At 46.9% G+C, this 17202-nt stretch overlaps 2 protein-coding genes across 2 annotated transcripts in view; both read left to right on the forward strand.

The window, feature by feature from the left end:
* The first annotated feature begins 671 nt into the window (after window positions 1–671).
* On the forward strand, window positions 672–14414 carry LOC124854450 (flocculation protein FLO11-like). Its single transcript, XM_047341895.1, has 5 exons — window positions 672–1318; window positions 1434–1979; window positions 11766–11881; window positions 12747–13886; window positions 13930–14414. Exons 1-5 carry the CDS (start codon window positions 672–674, stop codon window positions 14412–14414), a joined length of 2934 nt encoding a protein of 977 aa, XP_047197851.1.
* Window positions 14415–16843: 2429 nt separating this feature from the next.
* The window catches only part of nmnat2 (nicotinamide nucleotide adenylyltransferase 2), an 8876-nt gene continuing 8517 nt past the window's right edge, over window positions 16844–17202 (forward strand). The window contains exon 1 of the mRNA XM_035169718.2: window positions 16844–17023. Coding sequence (XP_035025609.1) covers window positions 16939–17023 — 85 coding nt within the window. The 5' untranslated portion in view covers window positions 16844–16938. The remainder of the gene's footprint in view (window positions 17024–17202) is intronic.

The raw sequence follows: 17202 nt of genomic DNA on the forward strand, positions 1-17202 counted from the left end.
TACCTGGAATTCTATTGGTCGAAATTTTTGACGGATTTGTTGCAAATAACAATCTGAGAGCAGAAGTTTCACGTTGCTGAAGCAACGTGTGAACACGAGGCTGAAGCTGGGCTGTCACAATACAAAATATCGTTGAAGCTTCTTCAATATCTGAGCACAAGCAACTAAATATCTGACACAAGCAACTAAGTAATATCTGAGCACAAGCAACTAAAATATCTGAAACTAGCAACTAAATATCTGAGCACAAGCAACTAAATATCCTGAGCACAGCAACTAAATATCTGAGCACAAGCAGGAGATCAAGTCTGAGAGTGAATGTGGGGTTTTGAGTGAAAGCATTATAAGATAAGACATGAAGATAAGATAAGGGCTAAGTTCCTGCTGCCTTCAAACTAAAGACCAAATACAGAAAAACTCATGTGGAGACTGAGCCCGACTTCTTGAATTCTTTCAGGGTTTGTGCACTTCCAGCACCAGCGACCAGCACGGCGACGACTCCAGCACCCGGCTGACTCCAGCACTGACGACTCCAGCACCCGGCCCGACTCAAATACTGACGACTCCAGCACAGGCGGCTCCCGCTTTGACGACTCAGCACAGGCGGCAGCACAGGCGACTCAATACGGCTGACTCCAGCACAGGCGGCTCCTTTTGACGGCTCAGCACAGATGAAACCCGCGCGAGGCGACTCCTTTGGCGACTCCAGCACCGGCGCCTCCAGCACCGGCGGCGCCAGCTGCAGGCGACTCCAGCACGAACGGCTCCAGCACCGGCGACTCCAGCACCGTGGCTCAAGCTGCTGGCGACTCCAGCCTGGCGGCTCCATCACAGGCGGCGACTCCAGCACAGGCGACTCATCACAGGCGACTCAGCCCCAGCTGGCTCGCACAGGCGGCTCCAGCCCAGGCGGCGCTGGCACAGGCAGCTCCAGCACCGGCAGCCTCCAGCACAGGCGGCTCCAACACCAGCCTCCACTGGGCATCAGCGCGGCCGGCTCCTTTGGTGACTCCGCCTGGCGGCTCAGCACAAACCTCAGCACAGATGACTCCAGCACAGAGCGGAGGCTCCAGCACCCGGCGGCTCCGCTGCGTAGCCTCCAGCACAGGCGACTCCCTTCCGAAGCGACCAGCGCAGATGGCTCCAGCACAGGCGGCTCCCGCGCAGCGGCTCCCGCGCGGCGCGCCAGCACAGGCGGCAAACCGGCACCAGGCAGGCTCCGGCACCGACGCCTCCAGCACAGGCGACTCCAGCACAAGCCGACTCTCCCAGCACGTGGCTCAGCACCAGCCTCTCGGCACAAGCGACTCCAGCACAGGCCGGCTCCAGCACCGCGACTCCCTTGGCTCCCGCTGAGCCTCCAGCACCGGCGCCTCCAGCACAAGCGGCTCAGCCTGAGCAGCTCCAGCCTGAGCCGCCACTCCCGCCTGAAGCTCCAGCACAGACGCCTCCTTTGACGGCTCCCAGCACAGCGCCTCCAGCCTGAGGCGGAAAAACCCGCACAGAAGCGACTCAGCACAGGCGGCCTCCAGCACAGAGCGCCTCCAGCACAGGCTCGGACCGGCCGCTCCCGCACAGGCGGCTCCCGCACAGGCGCTCAGCCCAGCAGGCTGCTGGGCAGCTCCCACTTTGAGCGCCTCCTTTGGCGCCTCCAGCACAGGCGGCTCAGCACAGGCGACTCCAGGACCGGCGACTCCAGCACAGGCGGCTCCGCTTCAGGCAGCTCCAGCACGGCTGACTCCAGCACAGGCGGCTCCAGCACAGACGCCTCCAGCACAGGCGGCTCCAGCACCGGCGGCTCCAGCACCGCTTGGCTCCAGCACAGACGGCTCCCAGCACAGAGCGCCTCCAGCTTCCAGCCTCCAGCACCGGCGCCTCCAGCACAGCGACTCCAAGCACAGACGCCTCCAGCACCGTGACTCCAGCAGCGCCTCCAACACCCCGACGGCTCCAGCGGCGCCTGGGCTGGTCTGGGGCAGGTGAAATACTGTGTCTGCTCTGCCCCAGCTGCTGATGGTGGGGGTCTGGTTTACTGCTGTGGACTCGCTCTGATCCACATCTGAAAAGCAGGAAGCGTCCGGCCGCTGCACATGCGAGGCGGCGGGTTTCTACAGCAGCTTCAACTACCACTGACTCCTGGCCAGAAGAGTTCACTCTGCTTCTCTTTTAAAACTAAACATTTGTCTGAACTGTAACTTTGCAAAGTACTAAAATAAAGGTTTTTATGCCAAGGGCATTAAACATCAAAATGAAGCACATCTCATCTCCTTTACATCTGATGTGATCTGACTCCTCGTCTTTGTGCATCAATAATAATTCACACTGGCCAGCTCTTTCACTTAACCCTATGTTGCATGAATTATTATAATATGTTAAAAACAGGTTTTAATGTAACATATACAACAGAAAACAAATGGTTTAAATAGTTTAAAAGTACAAAAATAACACAACAACAATAATGATAAATACATATTGTTTGATACACACATGCTTGTTTACTAACAGTGAAACATGTTCAGTATTTTATCCTCGTGGACAGAAATTAATAACTGAATGAACTGATTTACTAGTGATTTGCCACAAAGAAGTAAGAATTTCTTCTGTTGAAACTATGATTTCCAGTTGATAAAGAAGTAAAATCCAGATAATGATATAAAGTTAAAAAATATTCTTAAACTAAAAACATGTTTTCTGATAAAAACCAGGCGTATTGTTTATCCTGTATTTCGAATGCGATTGAGATCAACACAACACTTTGCGGTTGAACATTATTATGTTGCTAAATTCACAGTTTAATTATTGTAGTTATTCTGCTAATACCCTGATTTGACTCATTGATATTTGTCGGCTGCAGAGGAACTAAAGTTGAACTTCACAAACTTTAAACGGATGAAAAACGAAATCAAGGTGGTATCAGATGTGATCCAGGCAGAAATATCCAGATGTTTGAGGACAAAGATTTTCATTTTGAAAATGTGTGTGACTGTTACTGAACCAACAACTAAACCAACGTAAATAAAAATGCGATGACGTCACGTGAACTAAACCACCCCGAGGTCTCTGCACATGAAGGTTTGTCTGGAAACTGGGACAGAAATTCATCGTAGTTCTCTTTTTCTCTTTTAACAATCAAGGTTTTATCATTATCATGAGGACAAGTTGTTGACTTGTGTGACGCTGTGTGTGTGTGTGTTGCTGAGCGGGCGTCAGGAGTGTGTTCGGCAGCAGATATCAATCTGTTCTCGTGGTTTAAAAACAGCAGTCGACAGTTGAGCTGTGGTTTCTGTCGAGGGTTTGAACTTCAACAACACGTCGACAGTTACAACCTTCCAGACCGTGAGAAACAACACAGAACAAATCAGCTCTGATGCATATTAATAACAGTTACACAACAGAAAACCTGTTATGGCTGTCTTTAAAAACTGTTTTATCCTGTTGTTGTTGTTGTAGCGTCCCTTTCATTCGTTACATTAACACAGTGGTACATTTATTTGTTATAATGGTTTTATATGACTGAAATAAACGTTGATTTATTCTTTGAATAAAACAAGCGTAAGCGTCTCATTGCATTTCTTATTTTGTACTTTTAGAATGAATAATAAACTGGTTCTACTTCTCCAAACCCAAGTTCAAGGGCTTGAGAAAGTAAAAATGAACATGAAGACCAACACACCCAGTGTCAAACAGTCCACTGGACGTCGAAGGTAACAAACACCACATCCATCCATGCAGCTGAATGTGTAGGGGAGGCTCGGACACAGAGACTCAACCAATCCTGCACATCACATGGCACAGGAGAGCTCCTCGGGTCAGGACTCAGCCGTCCACCTCTGAAGGACGAGGGACGTTCATTTGAAGACAACTATGTCCACATGCTGTCCAGGGAGCTGGTCTGAACCAGGAGTAAGAGAAGCCGTCTCTGAACAGGAGGTCCAAGGGGAATCTCCTCACCACTATGCACACGGAGACATTGAGCTGAACACTTGGTGTCAATGACTCAGTTTCCAGTGGAGTTTGAATGTGGGGCTCGTGAACATGATGACATCACAGGAGCAAGGATGGAAGTTGTGTTTTTCTGTTGTTTGGTTTCCACTGAAGAATCCATCACTTACTTCACTTGTGTTCTGTGGACTTATGCAAAACAGTAAATCAGCCAAACTCCCGTGATTAAACTCTATTTTGTTTGTTTGATTATTTTATTCATTATTATTCAAATATATTTTAGTTTGTTGTTGTGCCATAATGCATCAAGCATTGATACCATAAAATGGTGTGCCTTTCGGCATTCAATAATTGGTTATCAAGATAAAAATATTAATATTAATATTTATTATTAATATTAAATAACTTTGGTGGTAAAGTTACCTCGAGGGCACCACCCTTCAAGGAAGGAAAAATAGGCAATTTATTGATTAAGTCTCATAGATTAGGGACACAACTTCTACAAATTGAACTCTGATTAACAATTAAATTAACTAACTATAACCAAAATTACCATATAGATAGTTAGCTAAGTTGAAGGATATGGGGTTCTTAGACAGTGTGAGGGTTAGCGAAATTCACTTATGCAACATTAATGAAAAACATTTGTGAAAAGAAAAACATTTATTATGAATATAATAAGTAGCAAACACAAGTGCTAACGCGGTGTACTGACTAAACAAAGATAGGTATGTGTGTGTGTCTGTAGTCAGCGTGCTTTCAAGATGTGTGGCCAAAGAATAACACCCTCCCCCCACCTATTGGAATGTTTACGACCTGTAGAGCTAATGAGGTGAAGAGTTATGTGTGTGTCTGTGTGTGTGTGTGTGTCTGTGTGTGTGTGTGTGTGTGTGTGTGTGTGTGTGTGTGTGTGTGTCTGTGTGTGTGTGTGTGTCTGTGTGTGTGCGTGTGTCTGTGTGTGTGCCAAATTAGAGAAAGTTACTAGATTGGATGCAACGAAAGGCTGTGAAAGAGCATAACAATTAACAGCCACTTTCTCCAATAACTTCAACCCGCTAAAATATCACAACACCACAAATCAAACTTAAAACCTTTTTTCTAAACCTCACACAGAATCGAATAAACAGTCTTGTAGCCTAGTATAATTATTAAGCCCAGTTGTGTTCCTGATCCTTTGGAAAGGAAAAAGGAAGTTGCTGTGCAGTTGAAGTCCTGTGAAGTCTTCTGGCTCGTTGTGGCTTCATGTGGATTCTGTTGGCGTGTAGCAGCTCAGTTGCTGGCTGAAGTTTGCAAGCAGGACATCGGGTGGCTGCTAGGGCGTTGGTAGAAGCTTGGAGGGCGAGAGGTCTCCTTGGTGAGATGAGCTGGAAGCTGCCTTTGTGCTCCTCTCTGAAGAGTTGGATGGGAAGAAAGCAGGCTGGAGAAGAGGCTCAACAGCCTTCCATGTGGAGGAGTGTAGAAGAGAGCAGGATGAGTTGGATAAACCTGGCTTTGCTCAGCCCAGCCGGTGACCTCTGAGTCATGGGGGTCTGGAAGTGACCAATGGGAGTTGAAACCTGTGTCCCTGGGAGGGTTTCCCTCTGATAGCCCCTGGGAGACTGAGGTCTTGGGGAGCATGCAGCTTCAGGCTCTTGACTGAACATTAACATGAGCGAAGTGTAGTTTCACAAAGAACCATGGCCCAACAACGTGTTCTTATTTTCTACCATGTCTAAGCTCAGTCACTAATGTTTATACTGTGCACATGATTTTCTGTTTCCAATTATTATTGATTCTAAATAAGTGGATTAAAACAAGTTAAAGAGTTAAGAACATTTGTTTTTCATGAGCGATGATTTCATGTGATTCCTCTTTTCTGATGATTCTAAATGTGATTCACCAACAATCGATTCTTTCTTTATATCATTTCATTGAGCTGTGCTTTTATCCAGCGACTTACAATAACTCACATCAACCATGAGAATAAATAAGAACAACTAGAATAGAGAAAGTACAATTTCATCCAAAGAACACTACAAAGTGCCATTTAAGTGCTACTAAATTGTTAGTTTTTAAAATGTTATTCAAGGTATAGTCGGAGAGGAGTGTGTTTTAGTTTTGCGGCTGAAGATGTAAGCTTTCTGCTGTCAGATGTCATGAGGCTAGTTCCACCATCTAGGAGCCAGGACAACAAGCAGTCGTGATGTTGTTGAGTGTTTTAGCTCATAGTGAGGGAGCAACAAGCCAGATTGGCCGAAGCAGAAGCGGAGTGGGCGGGCTGGGGTGTAGCGTTTGACCATGTCCTGGATGCCAGACTGGACCCGATCCGTTCACAGCACGGTACTGAGATTGCTAGTGTTTGAAGCAGGATGAGGCAGCTACTGGTAACCAGTGAAGGAGCGGAGTGGTGTGAGTGAACTCCAGGTTAAAGACCAGTGGAGCGCAACAGCTTTTCCTGGATGAGCTGCAGAGGTCGGAGGGCAGCAGCAGGTAGACCTGCCAGGAGGGGGTGCAGTAGTCTAGGAGAGATGACCCAGGGCTGGACCAGAACCTGGACCAGAACCTGCACCACCTTCTGAGTGAGAAGGGCGTGTTCTCCTGATGTTGTGCAGCATGTGAATCTACAGGAGCGTGTTGTTACAGTAATGTTGGCAGTGAGGAGAGTTGGCGGTCAGTGTCACACCCAGGTTCCTAGCAGTCTGGGGGTTAACGCGGGCTGTCCAAAGTTAATAGTCGGAATCGTGGGTGGGGGAAGTCTTTCCATTTGATTTTCTGAATGTATAATTTATACGTGGCAGTTTGTGACCATCCTTCTGTTTTATTTTGTATGTTGTGACACACATGTTGACAGTCTGAAATAAAGATGTTAAAACAAATGAATGAATTAAAAGTTTCCCTCTTAAAGAATAAAAACTTCACGAGGAGAAAACCACAGAAGAAGACCACCAATCATTTTCCTGTCAGTCTGGAGTTGAAAACATTTGCACATGTGCTGCTCTTGAGGTCACCATCTTGTGCAGGCAGGTACTCAGGTTCAGCCTCTTTTGATGAACACACGCAGCAGTCCTGCAGAATCACATCAAACATCCAGGTCTCACACCTGAACTGAGCAGATGATGCCTGTGTGTGTGTGTGTGTGTGTGTGTGTGTGTGTGTGTGTGTGTGTGTGTGTGTGTGTGTGTGTGTGTGTGTGTGTGGAGGGCGAAGGTCACTCTGGATTTAATCACGTGGGTTCTCTGCAGCAGGCTGTGAGGAGTGTGTGAGACACATGGAGGTGGAAACCAAAGAGCTGATCTCATCCAGGAACACACTCCTGATAAGTTCTGACCTTTGACCTTGCTGGATCAGCTGCAGAAACTGTCCATGAGTCCTCCAGTGTCTCACAGGCTGTCTCAGTGTCTCTGGGCTGTCCTCAGTGTCTCTGTCCTCAGTGTCTCTGAGCTGTCCTCAGTGTCTCGCAGAGCTGTCCTCGGAACTTCGTTCACTTCACAGAAAACTGACTTCATTTGGAATAAATCCAAACACTGGATCTGCTGAGGAAGTTTAATGATCGTGTGTTGAATCCAAACTCTGCAAATGGTGAATAAGTATTTGATCTTTCATGACGATCAGAGGTAAATCTGAACATCAGGAGAAAAGCTGGAATGACACAATGAAATGTGTCACGTTGAAAAGAAACACTTGTATTAGAACTTGAGTGTTTGTGATGCGTCCCTGTAAAGACAGAGACTGAACATGAACACGGAGGTTTTGTGTAGACTTTCAGGAGAAAGCGGCTCCAGTGACTCTTGTTCAGTGATTTCATGGATTCCATTTCATTTAGACAGTTTCTCTTTGGACACGTATATAAATAAGTGATTTCCCTACCCAATAAGAGGCAACATATAGTGGTATGTGTTATACACATAGAAGTTAAAGAGATTCTGCTCATCATGGTGAGAAGTTGTGTAAAAATATAAAATCTTTCAAACTAGTTAAAAAGCAGAAAAGTTGTTTTGATATTATTTTAGATTCTCCCATTGGACGAGATAACTAACATTCCACTCTGAAGACATGTGCTAAGTTTGATTTCTAAAGGTTATTTTCCAGTGAGGAGTTGGACACTAGGGCAGCAGTATCATTATTATTAACAACGGTAACTGAATGTCATTTTTAGACACTAGAGGCAACAAGGAACAAGATTATAATCTGACACAGCAACTTTGATGACGTTTAACTACTATGACACTTTATAATTATAATGATACAATAATAAACTGCTATATGATATGATGATAACTATGTGAACTGATACTGCTCCGTCATGTTCTGAGCGCGTTCAGTTTCCTTTCAATTTAATCTTTAATCTAAGCATAAATAGCAGTAGATTTTAAAGACTATGAAGATGAAATATATACATTTATAAATATATACACACTTATACATCAGCTCCATCTTGTTTTCAACATGAACATTTGAAGCTTCAACACGAGCAGCGTGTCCAGGGCCTGAAGTTTCATAACGTTCCCGTCATGATCGTTTCACTGCTGAACTCAGTTTATTATTTTGGTTTTTCCTCTTTACAAGCTCCCCCTCATCAGAAAACCGCATGACAGCTTCAGCTGAACCAGCTCGCCTCCTCTGTGGGCCTGAGGGCTGATGGGAGGTTAGGACCCATCTGACCTGGAATCCTCGTTAGGCGCCACTTCTCCTCCAGGTTCACCCAGACACCCTGCACAACATGCTTTCCTACAGCGGCTGCTCTGTACCTTTGTGTTCAGGTAAGTGTTTCCAGCCAATCAGAAAGGAGCTAACACGCTCCACCTCACACGCCACTCTCACCTCCGTCCATCTGTCTGTCTGCGCTGGTTGCCATGGCAGCAGGGCGACTCCAGGACAATTGTCTTTGACCAAGGAGGTTGGTGACCGGGCCTCGTTCAGCTGTGGAGGAACTGATCAGTGTGTGATATTCTGGTTTCAGAAGGAAGACAAAGGAACATTCAGACAGATTCTTTATATTGATATAAGAAGTGGTTCTATTTATCCAGATAACAATCATCCTCAGAAAGACGACTTCACAGCTAACAAAAAACAGAACAGCACTGAGTTGAAGATATGGAGAGTTGAACCCTCTCATGCAGCCACGTACTACTGCGCCTGTCGGAAGTCTGGAACCCACAGTGAGAAATGATGTGTGCAGCCTGAACAAAAACCAGCATGAGGATCAGTGGAAAGTAAACTACAGCGTCACATGTCTCCCACCTCCATCCGACAGCTGTTCTCCACCTTTCTATTCTAAAACTCATACGTTCAGCGGCGTTTCTCAAGGTTTTGCTGTGATTCCACAGACAAACCTTTTCTGTCACTTGCATGTAAAAGGCCCAATCAGAGCAGGCGTCGCGTCTCCAACTGGTTCTTTCTGTTTGAGGCGGCCAGAGAATCGGGCCTGGGCAGAACTCTGACAGTTCAACCCTCACCAACACTTTGCTGATCCAGAAGAAAGAAGAGCGCTCGTTCGGGCTCAGGTGGAAAGGAGAGGACAAAGAAGAACTAGAGTCACTGAGCTGTGGTCGTAGTCCACTCCACCAGCCAGGGCAGTTTCAGTCCCTCCAGCTGGGACATGGGACACTCATTAATATGAGGTCACTGGGACCTTTGACCTCCTGAGTCTAATAATTAGTCTTTGAGTCCAAGTGATAACTGGTTTCAAATATGAAGAAACTCTCTAAAAACATGTGAGTAGAGCTTCGTGTTAAAAGAGGACAAACACATGTTCTGTGAGGCCACAGTGACCTTGACCTTTGGCCTTTGACCGCAGGTTCTAATCCAGGTCGTCCCTGAGTCCGTGAAGGTTTGTAGCAGATTTGAAGAAACTCCGTCAGGTGTTTGTGAGATATCGTGTTCACAAGACTGAGACGGACAATCTGAAACAAGAAAGAAGAGAAGGATTACTAAATTCATGTGAAATCGTGGCCGAAACATGAAAAATCATCAGGAGCAACAACATGCGTTTTATATCGTAATGATGTTTCATAATGAACTCCAGCGTCAGTTATAGCACGCACATGATGACAAGCGATTGGTTAATCACAGTAAGCTCGTCTGTCATCTTATTGGTGGCTTTACTTTGTGATGTCATTTTATGACATCATCGCCCGACATCATCATGACATCGTATACCCTTTACCCGCCAATAAACCCAGAACCTGCTAATATTTGTATAATCACTAAACACAAAGACCAGCTGAGTTCACAAAGTATTGGACAAATCAAGATTTGACCTGATGGTGGCGCTACATAGAAAAAGATCAGGCTCATCAAGTTAGTGCGGTTCATCCTGAGGAACATGAATGTTGTGCTGGCGTGAACATGAAAGCTTACCGTTGGCTCAGGCGGTTTTAATACAGTCTCTTTTTCACTGTGCCAGATGACATCTTCGGCTCAGGAACCAGAATTGTTCGTAACTGGTAAGAAACACTTTTCTTTCCTTCACTGGTTCACTGTTGAAAATGTGATGAAAAGAGTTTGAACCATGTTTTGATTTTCCTCGTTCAGGACAAACTTCTCTTACAGACTTTCTGAAATGAACAAACGTGTGACAGTGAGAGTAATACTTTGCACATCGAACAAATCACTCTTTTTCTGCTTCAGGTTTGTTCAGAGTCTAAAAAAGTCTAAAACGTTTTCTGGATTCTCTTCAGCTGCTGGGAGAGAATCGGAGTTTCTTTCCTCGCTCTGAAATAAATTCACTGCTTCACGAGCGTCCGTGGAACCTTACGCGGGCGCTTTGAGGCAGTTTCGTTCTTCCTTCTTACACCTCTCAACGTTTGCTCAACTTTCTGTTTCAAAAATAAGATAAATTAACTAAGTTGTAGATCTCCAGGATGAATATTTTAAATTAAATCAGCATTTTCACAATAACATCGACTTAAATAATTATGAAAGTTGTAAAAATACCAGACTGATATTTATGTTTTTAATATAATGCTGCTGCTGATATATATCAATCTATATGTTTTACTAACTCACGGGAAATACATTTGGTATTGCGTTAAAGATGTTGTTCTGATGAATGCAATTGCCCTTTAATGGTGAATGTAGTTTTGTGTATAAACAATAATGAGAAATATATTTAGGAATAAATTAAAGATAAATAGGTTTGTCAATAGACAAATGTTTTTCATTATATCCCAAATATTTGTCTTATGATAATATTCTTAATGAACTTAAATATTCTTGTACCACAACTTATATTTGGTTTGATGTAGAATTTGTTAGAAGTTATGAAGACATTTCAGTGTAAATACATCATCATGCAATTATAAATGGTAGTACTCAACTTGACATAAAATAGATATTTGTATACGTATATATGAATAAACAAACAAATAAACATATATACAATATAAATTATAAAGATAGTTACACCTTCACATGTAATAAACAACGATGATGTGACCATTAATGTTTTGTGTGTATTAGCAACACAATCCTGTAATATTGATATCTTTTCATTGGCATTTAAATGATAGAACATGTACACACACATTGACAATATGATAGAAATGATAAATATGAATCTATGATGAAATGAAGTTGAAAGGCTGTGACTGTCGCTCTGATGATACATGTGATGTATATGATGCACTTTTGTAGCTGAATCTATCTGTAAGAAGTATCGATGAAGCTGTTTGAGATCCAGACTGCCAGAAGTGCAGAGCTGCTGTTCCATGTGCATGTGTGTTGTCAAGTAGATGCGCGGTGGTGAAGCCCGTGGTGAGCGTGTGCCGGCAGCATCAGACGCCCTGGACAGGAAAAGGCTCCACTGCTGTGTGGCCTCGAACATGTCTCCTCCTCTGGTCCAGTTCTCCTGGACAAGACAGAGGGAGGGTGACCGTCCCTGCAGAGGAGAGCAGCTGGAGCTCAGAGAGGAAGGGCCTTCCGTACTCCATCATGGTGGTCGTCCGGGCGCTTCCTACACGTACACATACAGCTGCCATCCAGGCATAGGATGTCACAGTGGAAGCCCCGGCAGAGCAAGGTGAAGGAGGTTTGGTGACTGTGGTGAGCTTCATGTGTCTGTGTCTTTATTCCAGAGCGTGGACTTTCACTTTGAAACGGACATTGATTTCACATTTTGTAAAGCTTTACGTTCAAACCACCACTTGCACTCAAATAGCCTCTGCTTGTGCTCAAACTGAGGCCAAAAACCGAGATCTCAGCTTCAGCTTCACTTCTGACAGGAAGCGATTGTCGTCATGAAGCCGGAGGGCCTGCGTCGTGAACCTGGTTAAATTAGCCGCCCGTCCAGCGCATTTCCTGATCGTGGACACTAGCATACTTTAGCGAGGGCCAGGGACAATTTCATTTTGTCAATATTACCTGGAATTCTATTGGTGGGAAATTTTGACAGATTTGTTGCAAATAACAATCTGAGAGCAGAAGTTTCACGTGCACAGGGCGCAACGTGAACGAGGAGAAGCTGGAGAAGCTGGGTACATCACAGCCACAAAAATATCTGAAGTGCAAGCAACTAAATATCTGGCTTTACACACCAAAGCAACTAAATATCAGACACAAGCAACTAAATATCTGAGCACAAGCAACCTAAATATCGAGCACAAGCAACTAAATATCTAGTACAAGCAACTAATATCTGAGAGCTGAAACAACTAAATATCTGAGCACAAGCAGGGAGTCAGTCTGAAAGTGAATGGGGGTTTGGTGGGTTTGTGGATGAGACATGAAAGATAAGATGAGCTAAGTTCTGCCTTCAAACTAAAAGACCAAGCTTTCTGAAAAACTCAATGTGGAGACTGAGCCCGACTTCTTGAATTCTTTCAGAGGTTTGTGCACTTCCAGCTTCAGCGACTCCAGCACCTGGCTGACTCAGCACTGTGACTCCAGCACCACAGCGACTCCAGCACCGACGACTCAAATACTGGCGACTCCAGCACAGACGGCTCCAGCACCAGGCGACTCCAGCACAGACGACTCCTTTAGGCGACTCAAATACTGTGACTCCAGCACAGACCGGCTCCAGCACAGGCAGAACTCCAGCACAGATGGCTCCAGCACAGAGCGACTCCGGCACAGACGACTCCAGCACCGCGCCTCCAGCACCGGCGGCTCCAGCACAGGCGACTCCAGCACAGACAGCTCCAGCACCGGCGGCTCAGCACCGATGACAAATACTGGCGACTCCCAGCACCGTGGCTCATCACAGGCGACTCCAGCACAGGCGACTCCATCACAGGCGACTCCAGCCCAGGCGACTCCCAGCACAGGCGGCTCCAGCCCAGGCGGCTCCAGCACAGGCGGCTCCAGCACCGGCGCCTCCAGCACCCAGGCGGCTCCAGCACGCGCCTCCAGCACAGGCGGCTCCAGCACGGCGGCTCCCGCTGGGCGGCTCCAGCTGCAAAGGCGGCTCCAGCACCCGACGCCTCCAGCACAGATGACTCCAGCACAGGCAGCTCCCAGCACCGACGGCTCCAGCACCCGCGCTCAACAGACGGCTCCAGCACAGGCAGCTCCAGCACAGATGACTCCACAGCACAGACGACTCCAGCACCGGCCGGCTCCAGCACCGGCGCCTCCAGCACAACGGCTCCCAGCACAGGCGGCTCCGCTGCGCCACTCCAGCACAGGCGACTCAGCACAGCGACTCCAGCACCGGCGGCTCCAGCACCGGCGCCTCAGCATAGGCGACTCAGCACAGGCGGCTCCAGCGCGACGACTCCAGCACCGGCTCCAGCACAGGCGCCTCCAGCACCGCGCCTCAGCACCAGACGGCTCCAGCACCGGCGGCTCCAGCACAGACGCCTCCAGCACAGGCGCCTCCGCACAGCGCCTCCAGCACCAGCGGCTCCAGCACAGAGACGCCTCCAGCACAGGCGGCTCCAGCACAGGCGACTCAGCACAGAGCGACTCCGCACAGGCGCCTCCAGCACCGACGACTCAGGACCGAGCGACTCAGCACAGAGGCAGTACTCCAGCACAGGCGGCTCAGCACCCGTGACTCCAGCACAGACGGCTCCAGCACCAAGGCGCCTCCAGCACAGAGACGCCTCCAGCACAGACGGCTCCGGCACCAGGCGACTCCCAGGACCAGCGACTCCAGCACAGACGGCTCCAGCACAGACGGCTCCAGCAGGCGTGACTCCCGCTGTGGCTCCAGCACAGGCGCCTCCAGCACAGGCAGCTCCAGCACCGGCGGCTCCAGCACCGGCGGCTCCAGCACAGGCGGCTCCAGCACAGGCATGCCTCAACACCCGGCCTCCAGCACCGCCTCCCACAGCACCTGGCGACTTTCCAGCACACCCGACCTCCAGCACCGGCGACTCCAGCTTTTTGGCCGCCTCCAGCACCGGCGGCTCCCGCGGCCTGGGCCTGGTCTGGCGGCAGGTGAAGCTGCTGTGTCTGCTCTACAGCTGCTGATGGTGAAGTCTGGTTACTGCTGTGGACTCGCTCTGATCCACATCCTGAGAAACAGGCGTCCGGCCGCTGCACCTTGAGCCGACGGAGTTTCACATAACGGCTTTGTCTCTGAAGCTCCTGTTGAGTTCACTCTGCTTCTCTTTCACTTCAAACATTTGTATTACAGACTGTAACTGCAAAGTATAAAATAAAGGTTTTTATGCAAAGACATTAAACATCAAAATGAAACATCTCATCTCCTTTACGTGATGTGATCTGATACGTCTTTGTGCATCAATAATAATTCCTTTGTGCTCTTTCATTAACCCTGTGTTTACATGATTATTACTTAGCTGTGTTAAAAACAGGTTTTAATGTGTTTATGCTACACAACAAGAAAACAAATGGTTTTAAATAGTTTAAAAGTACAAAAAAATAACACAACTGTAATATAATGACTAAATACATATTGTTTGATACACACATGTATTTACTAACAGTGAAACATGTTTCAGTGACACATCATAGTGGACAGGGAGTTAATAACTGAATGAACTGATTTACTAGTGATTTATACAAAGTAAGAATTTCTTCTGTTGAAACTACTTGATTTCCAGTTGATAAAAGTAAAATCAGATAATGATATAAAGTTAAAAATAATTCTTAAACCAAAAGCTATGTTTTCCTGATAAAAACAGGCGTATTGTTTATCACTGTATTTCGAATACGTTGAATCAACTGTTAACACTTTGCAGTTGAACATTAATATGTTATAAATTCACAGTTTGAGTATTGTGATTATTCTGCTAATACCTGATTTGACTCATTTGATATTTGTCGGCTGCAGAGAACTAAGTTGAACTTCTGGCTTTAAGCGGATGAAAAACAAATGCAGGAGTAGTGTCCAGATGTGATCAGGCAGAAGCATATCCAGATGTTTGAGGACAAAGATTTTCATTTTGAAAATGTGTGTGACTGTTACTGAACCAACAACTAAACCAACATGTAAATAAAAATGCGATGACGTCACGTGAACTAAACCACGTTGGTCTCTGCACATGAAGGTTTGTCTGGAAACTGGGACAGAAATTCATCATGGTTTTACGCTTTTCTCTTTTTAACAATCAGGTTTTTATCATTATCATGAGGACAAAGTTGTTGACTTGTGTGAGCGCTGTGTGTGTGTTGCAGGCAGGCGTCAGAATTGGCGATTCCGGCAACAGATATCAATCTGTTCTCGTGGTTTAAAGCAGCAGTCCGACAGTTGAGCTGTGGTTTCTGTCGAGGTTTTGAACTTCAACAACACGTCGACAGTTACAACCTTCAGACCCATTACAGAAACAGCTGCCAGAAGACCAAATCAGCTCTGATCACATATTAATAACAATTTTTAACAGAAAACCTGTTATATTCTGTCTTTAAAACTGTTTTATCCTGTTGTTGTTGTTTATTGGCGTCCCTTTCATTAGTTACATTAACACAATTGTTTATTATTTATTATAATAGTTTTAGTAGGCTCAGCTGAAATAAAAGCGTTGATTTATTCTTTGAATAAAACAAACTGTGAACGTCTCATTGCATTTCTTATTTTGTACTTTTAGAATGAATAATAAACTGGTTTTACTTCTCAAAACCAAGTTCCAAAGTGCTGAGAAAGTAAAATGAACATGAGGGGCCAAGCACACCCAGTGTCAAACAGTCCCTGGACGTCAGGGGACAACAAGCACCACATCCCATCCCATGCAGCTGAATAGCAGGGAGAGGCTCGGACCTGGGGAGACTCAGCAATCCTGCACATCACGCTGGCACAGGGGAACTCCTGAGGTCAGGACTCGGCACGTCCACCTCTGAAGGGCGAGGGCGTTCATTTGAAGACAACTGTGTCCACATGCTGTCCAGGAGCTGGTCTGAACCAGGAGGCGAAACCGTCTGGGCAGGAGGGTCCAAGAGGAATCTCACCCACCACTATGCCTGCAGGGACTACATTGAGCTGAACACTTGGTGTCAATGACTCAGTTTCCAGTGGAGGCCCCGAATAGCCAGAGACTCGTGGACATGATGACATCACAAGGCTTAGGATGGGAGGCGGGTTGTGTTTTTCTGTTGTTTGGTTTCCACTGAAGAATCCATCACTTACTTCACTTGGGGCTCTGACTCTGTTTACACCTGAAACTCCAGAAGGTTAAAGTGGTGAGGAGATAAGGGGGGGGGGTTTCATTAATGGGTGAACTATCCCTTTAAGTGACTCTTCCTCCTCCATCCTGCTGCAGCCTCCCTTCCTCGCCCCCTCTCTCTCCTGTCTCTCTCTCTCTCCCCCCTCTCTCTCTCTCTGTCCCTCCTACCTCTCTTGTCTCTCTCTCCCTCTCTCCCCTCTCTCTCTCCTCCCCCTCTCTCTCCTCTGTCTCTCTCCCCCTCTCTCTCCCCCTCTCTCTCTCTCTCCCTCTCTCGCTCCCCTCTCTCTCCCCCTCTCTCTCTCTCTCCTCTCGCTCTTCTTCCCCCCCCTCTCTCTCTCTCTCTCGCTCCCCCCTCTCTCTCTCTCTCTCTGCGGCGGCCGCTCATCACACAGTCAGGACCACAGGACCGAGCCGAGCCGAGCCGGGACATCTATCGAATAAAGGCACCATGACAGAAACGAGCAAAACCCACGTCATCCTGTTGTCCTGCGGCAGCTTCAACCCCATCACTAAAGGACACATCCATATGTTCGGTGAGTGTGTGTGTGTGTGCGTGTGTGTGTGCGTGTGTGTGTGTGTGCGGTGTGTGTGCGTGTGTGTGTGTGTGCGCGCGCGCCGTCCAGCAGGGTGGTGCTGAAATGATCGACGGCTCGACACCAAACGCAGAAAACACAATCGAGACAGTAGATGATGTAACCCGGGTCAGAAGGCG

Source organism: Hippoglossus stenolepis, chromosome 11, assembly GCF_022539355.2.
Source record: "Hippoglossus stenolepis isolate QCI-W04-F060 chromosome 11, HSTE1.2, whole genome shotgun sequence".
Classification (NCBI taxonomy): Eukaryota; Metazoa; Chordata; class Actinopteri; order Pleuronectiformes; family Pleuronectidae; genus Hippoglossus; species Hippoglossus stenolepis.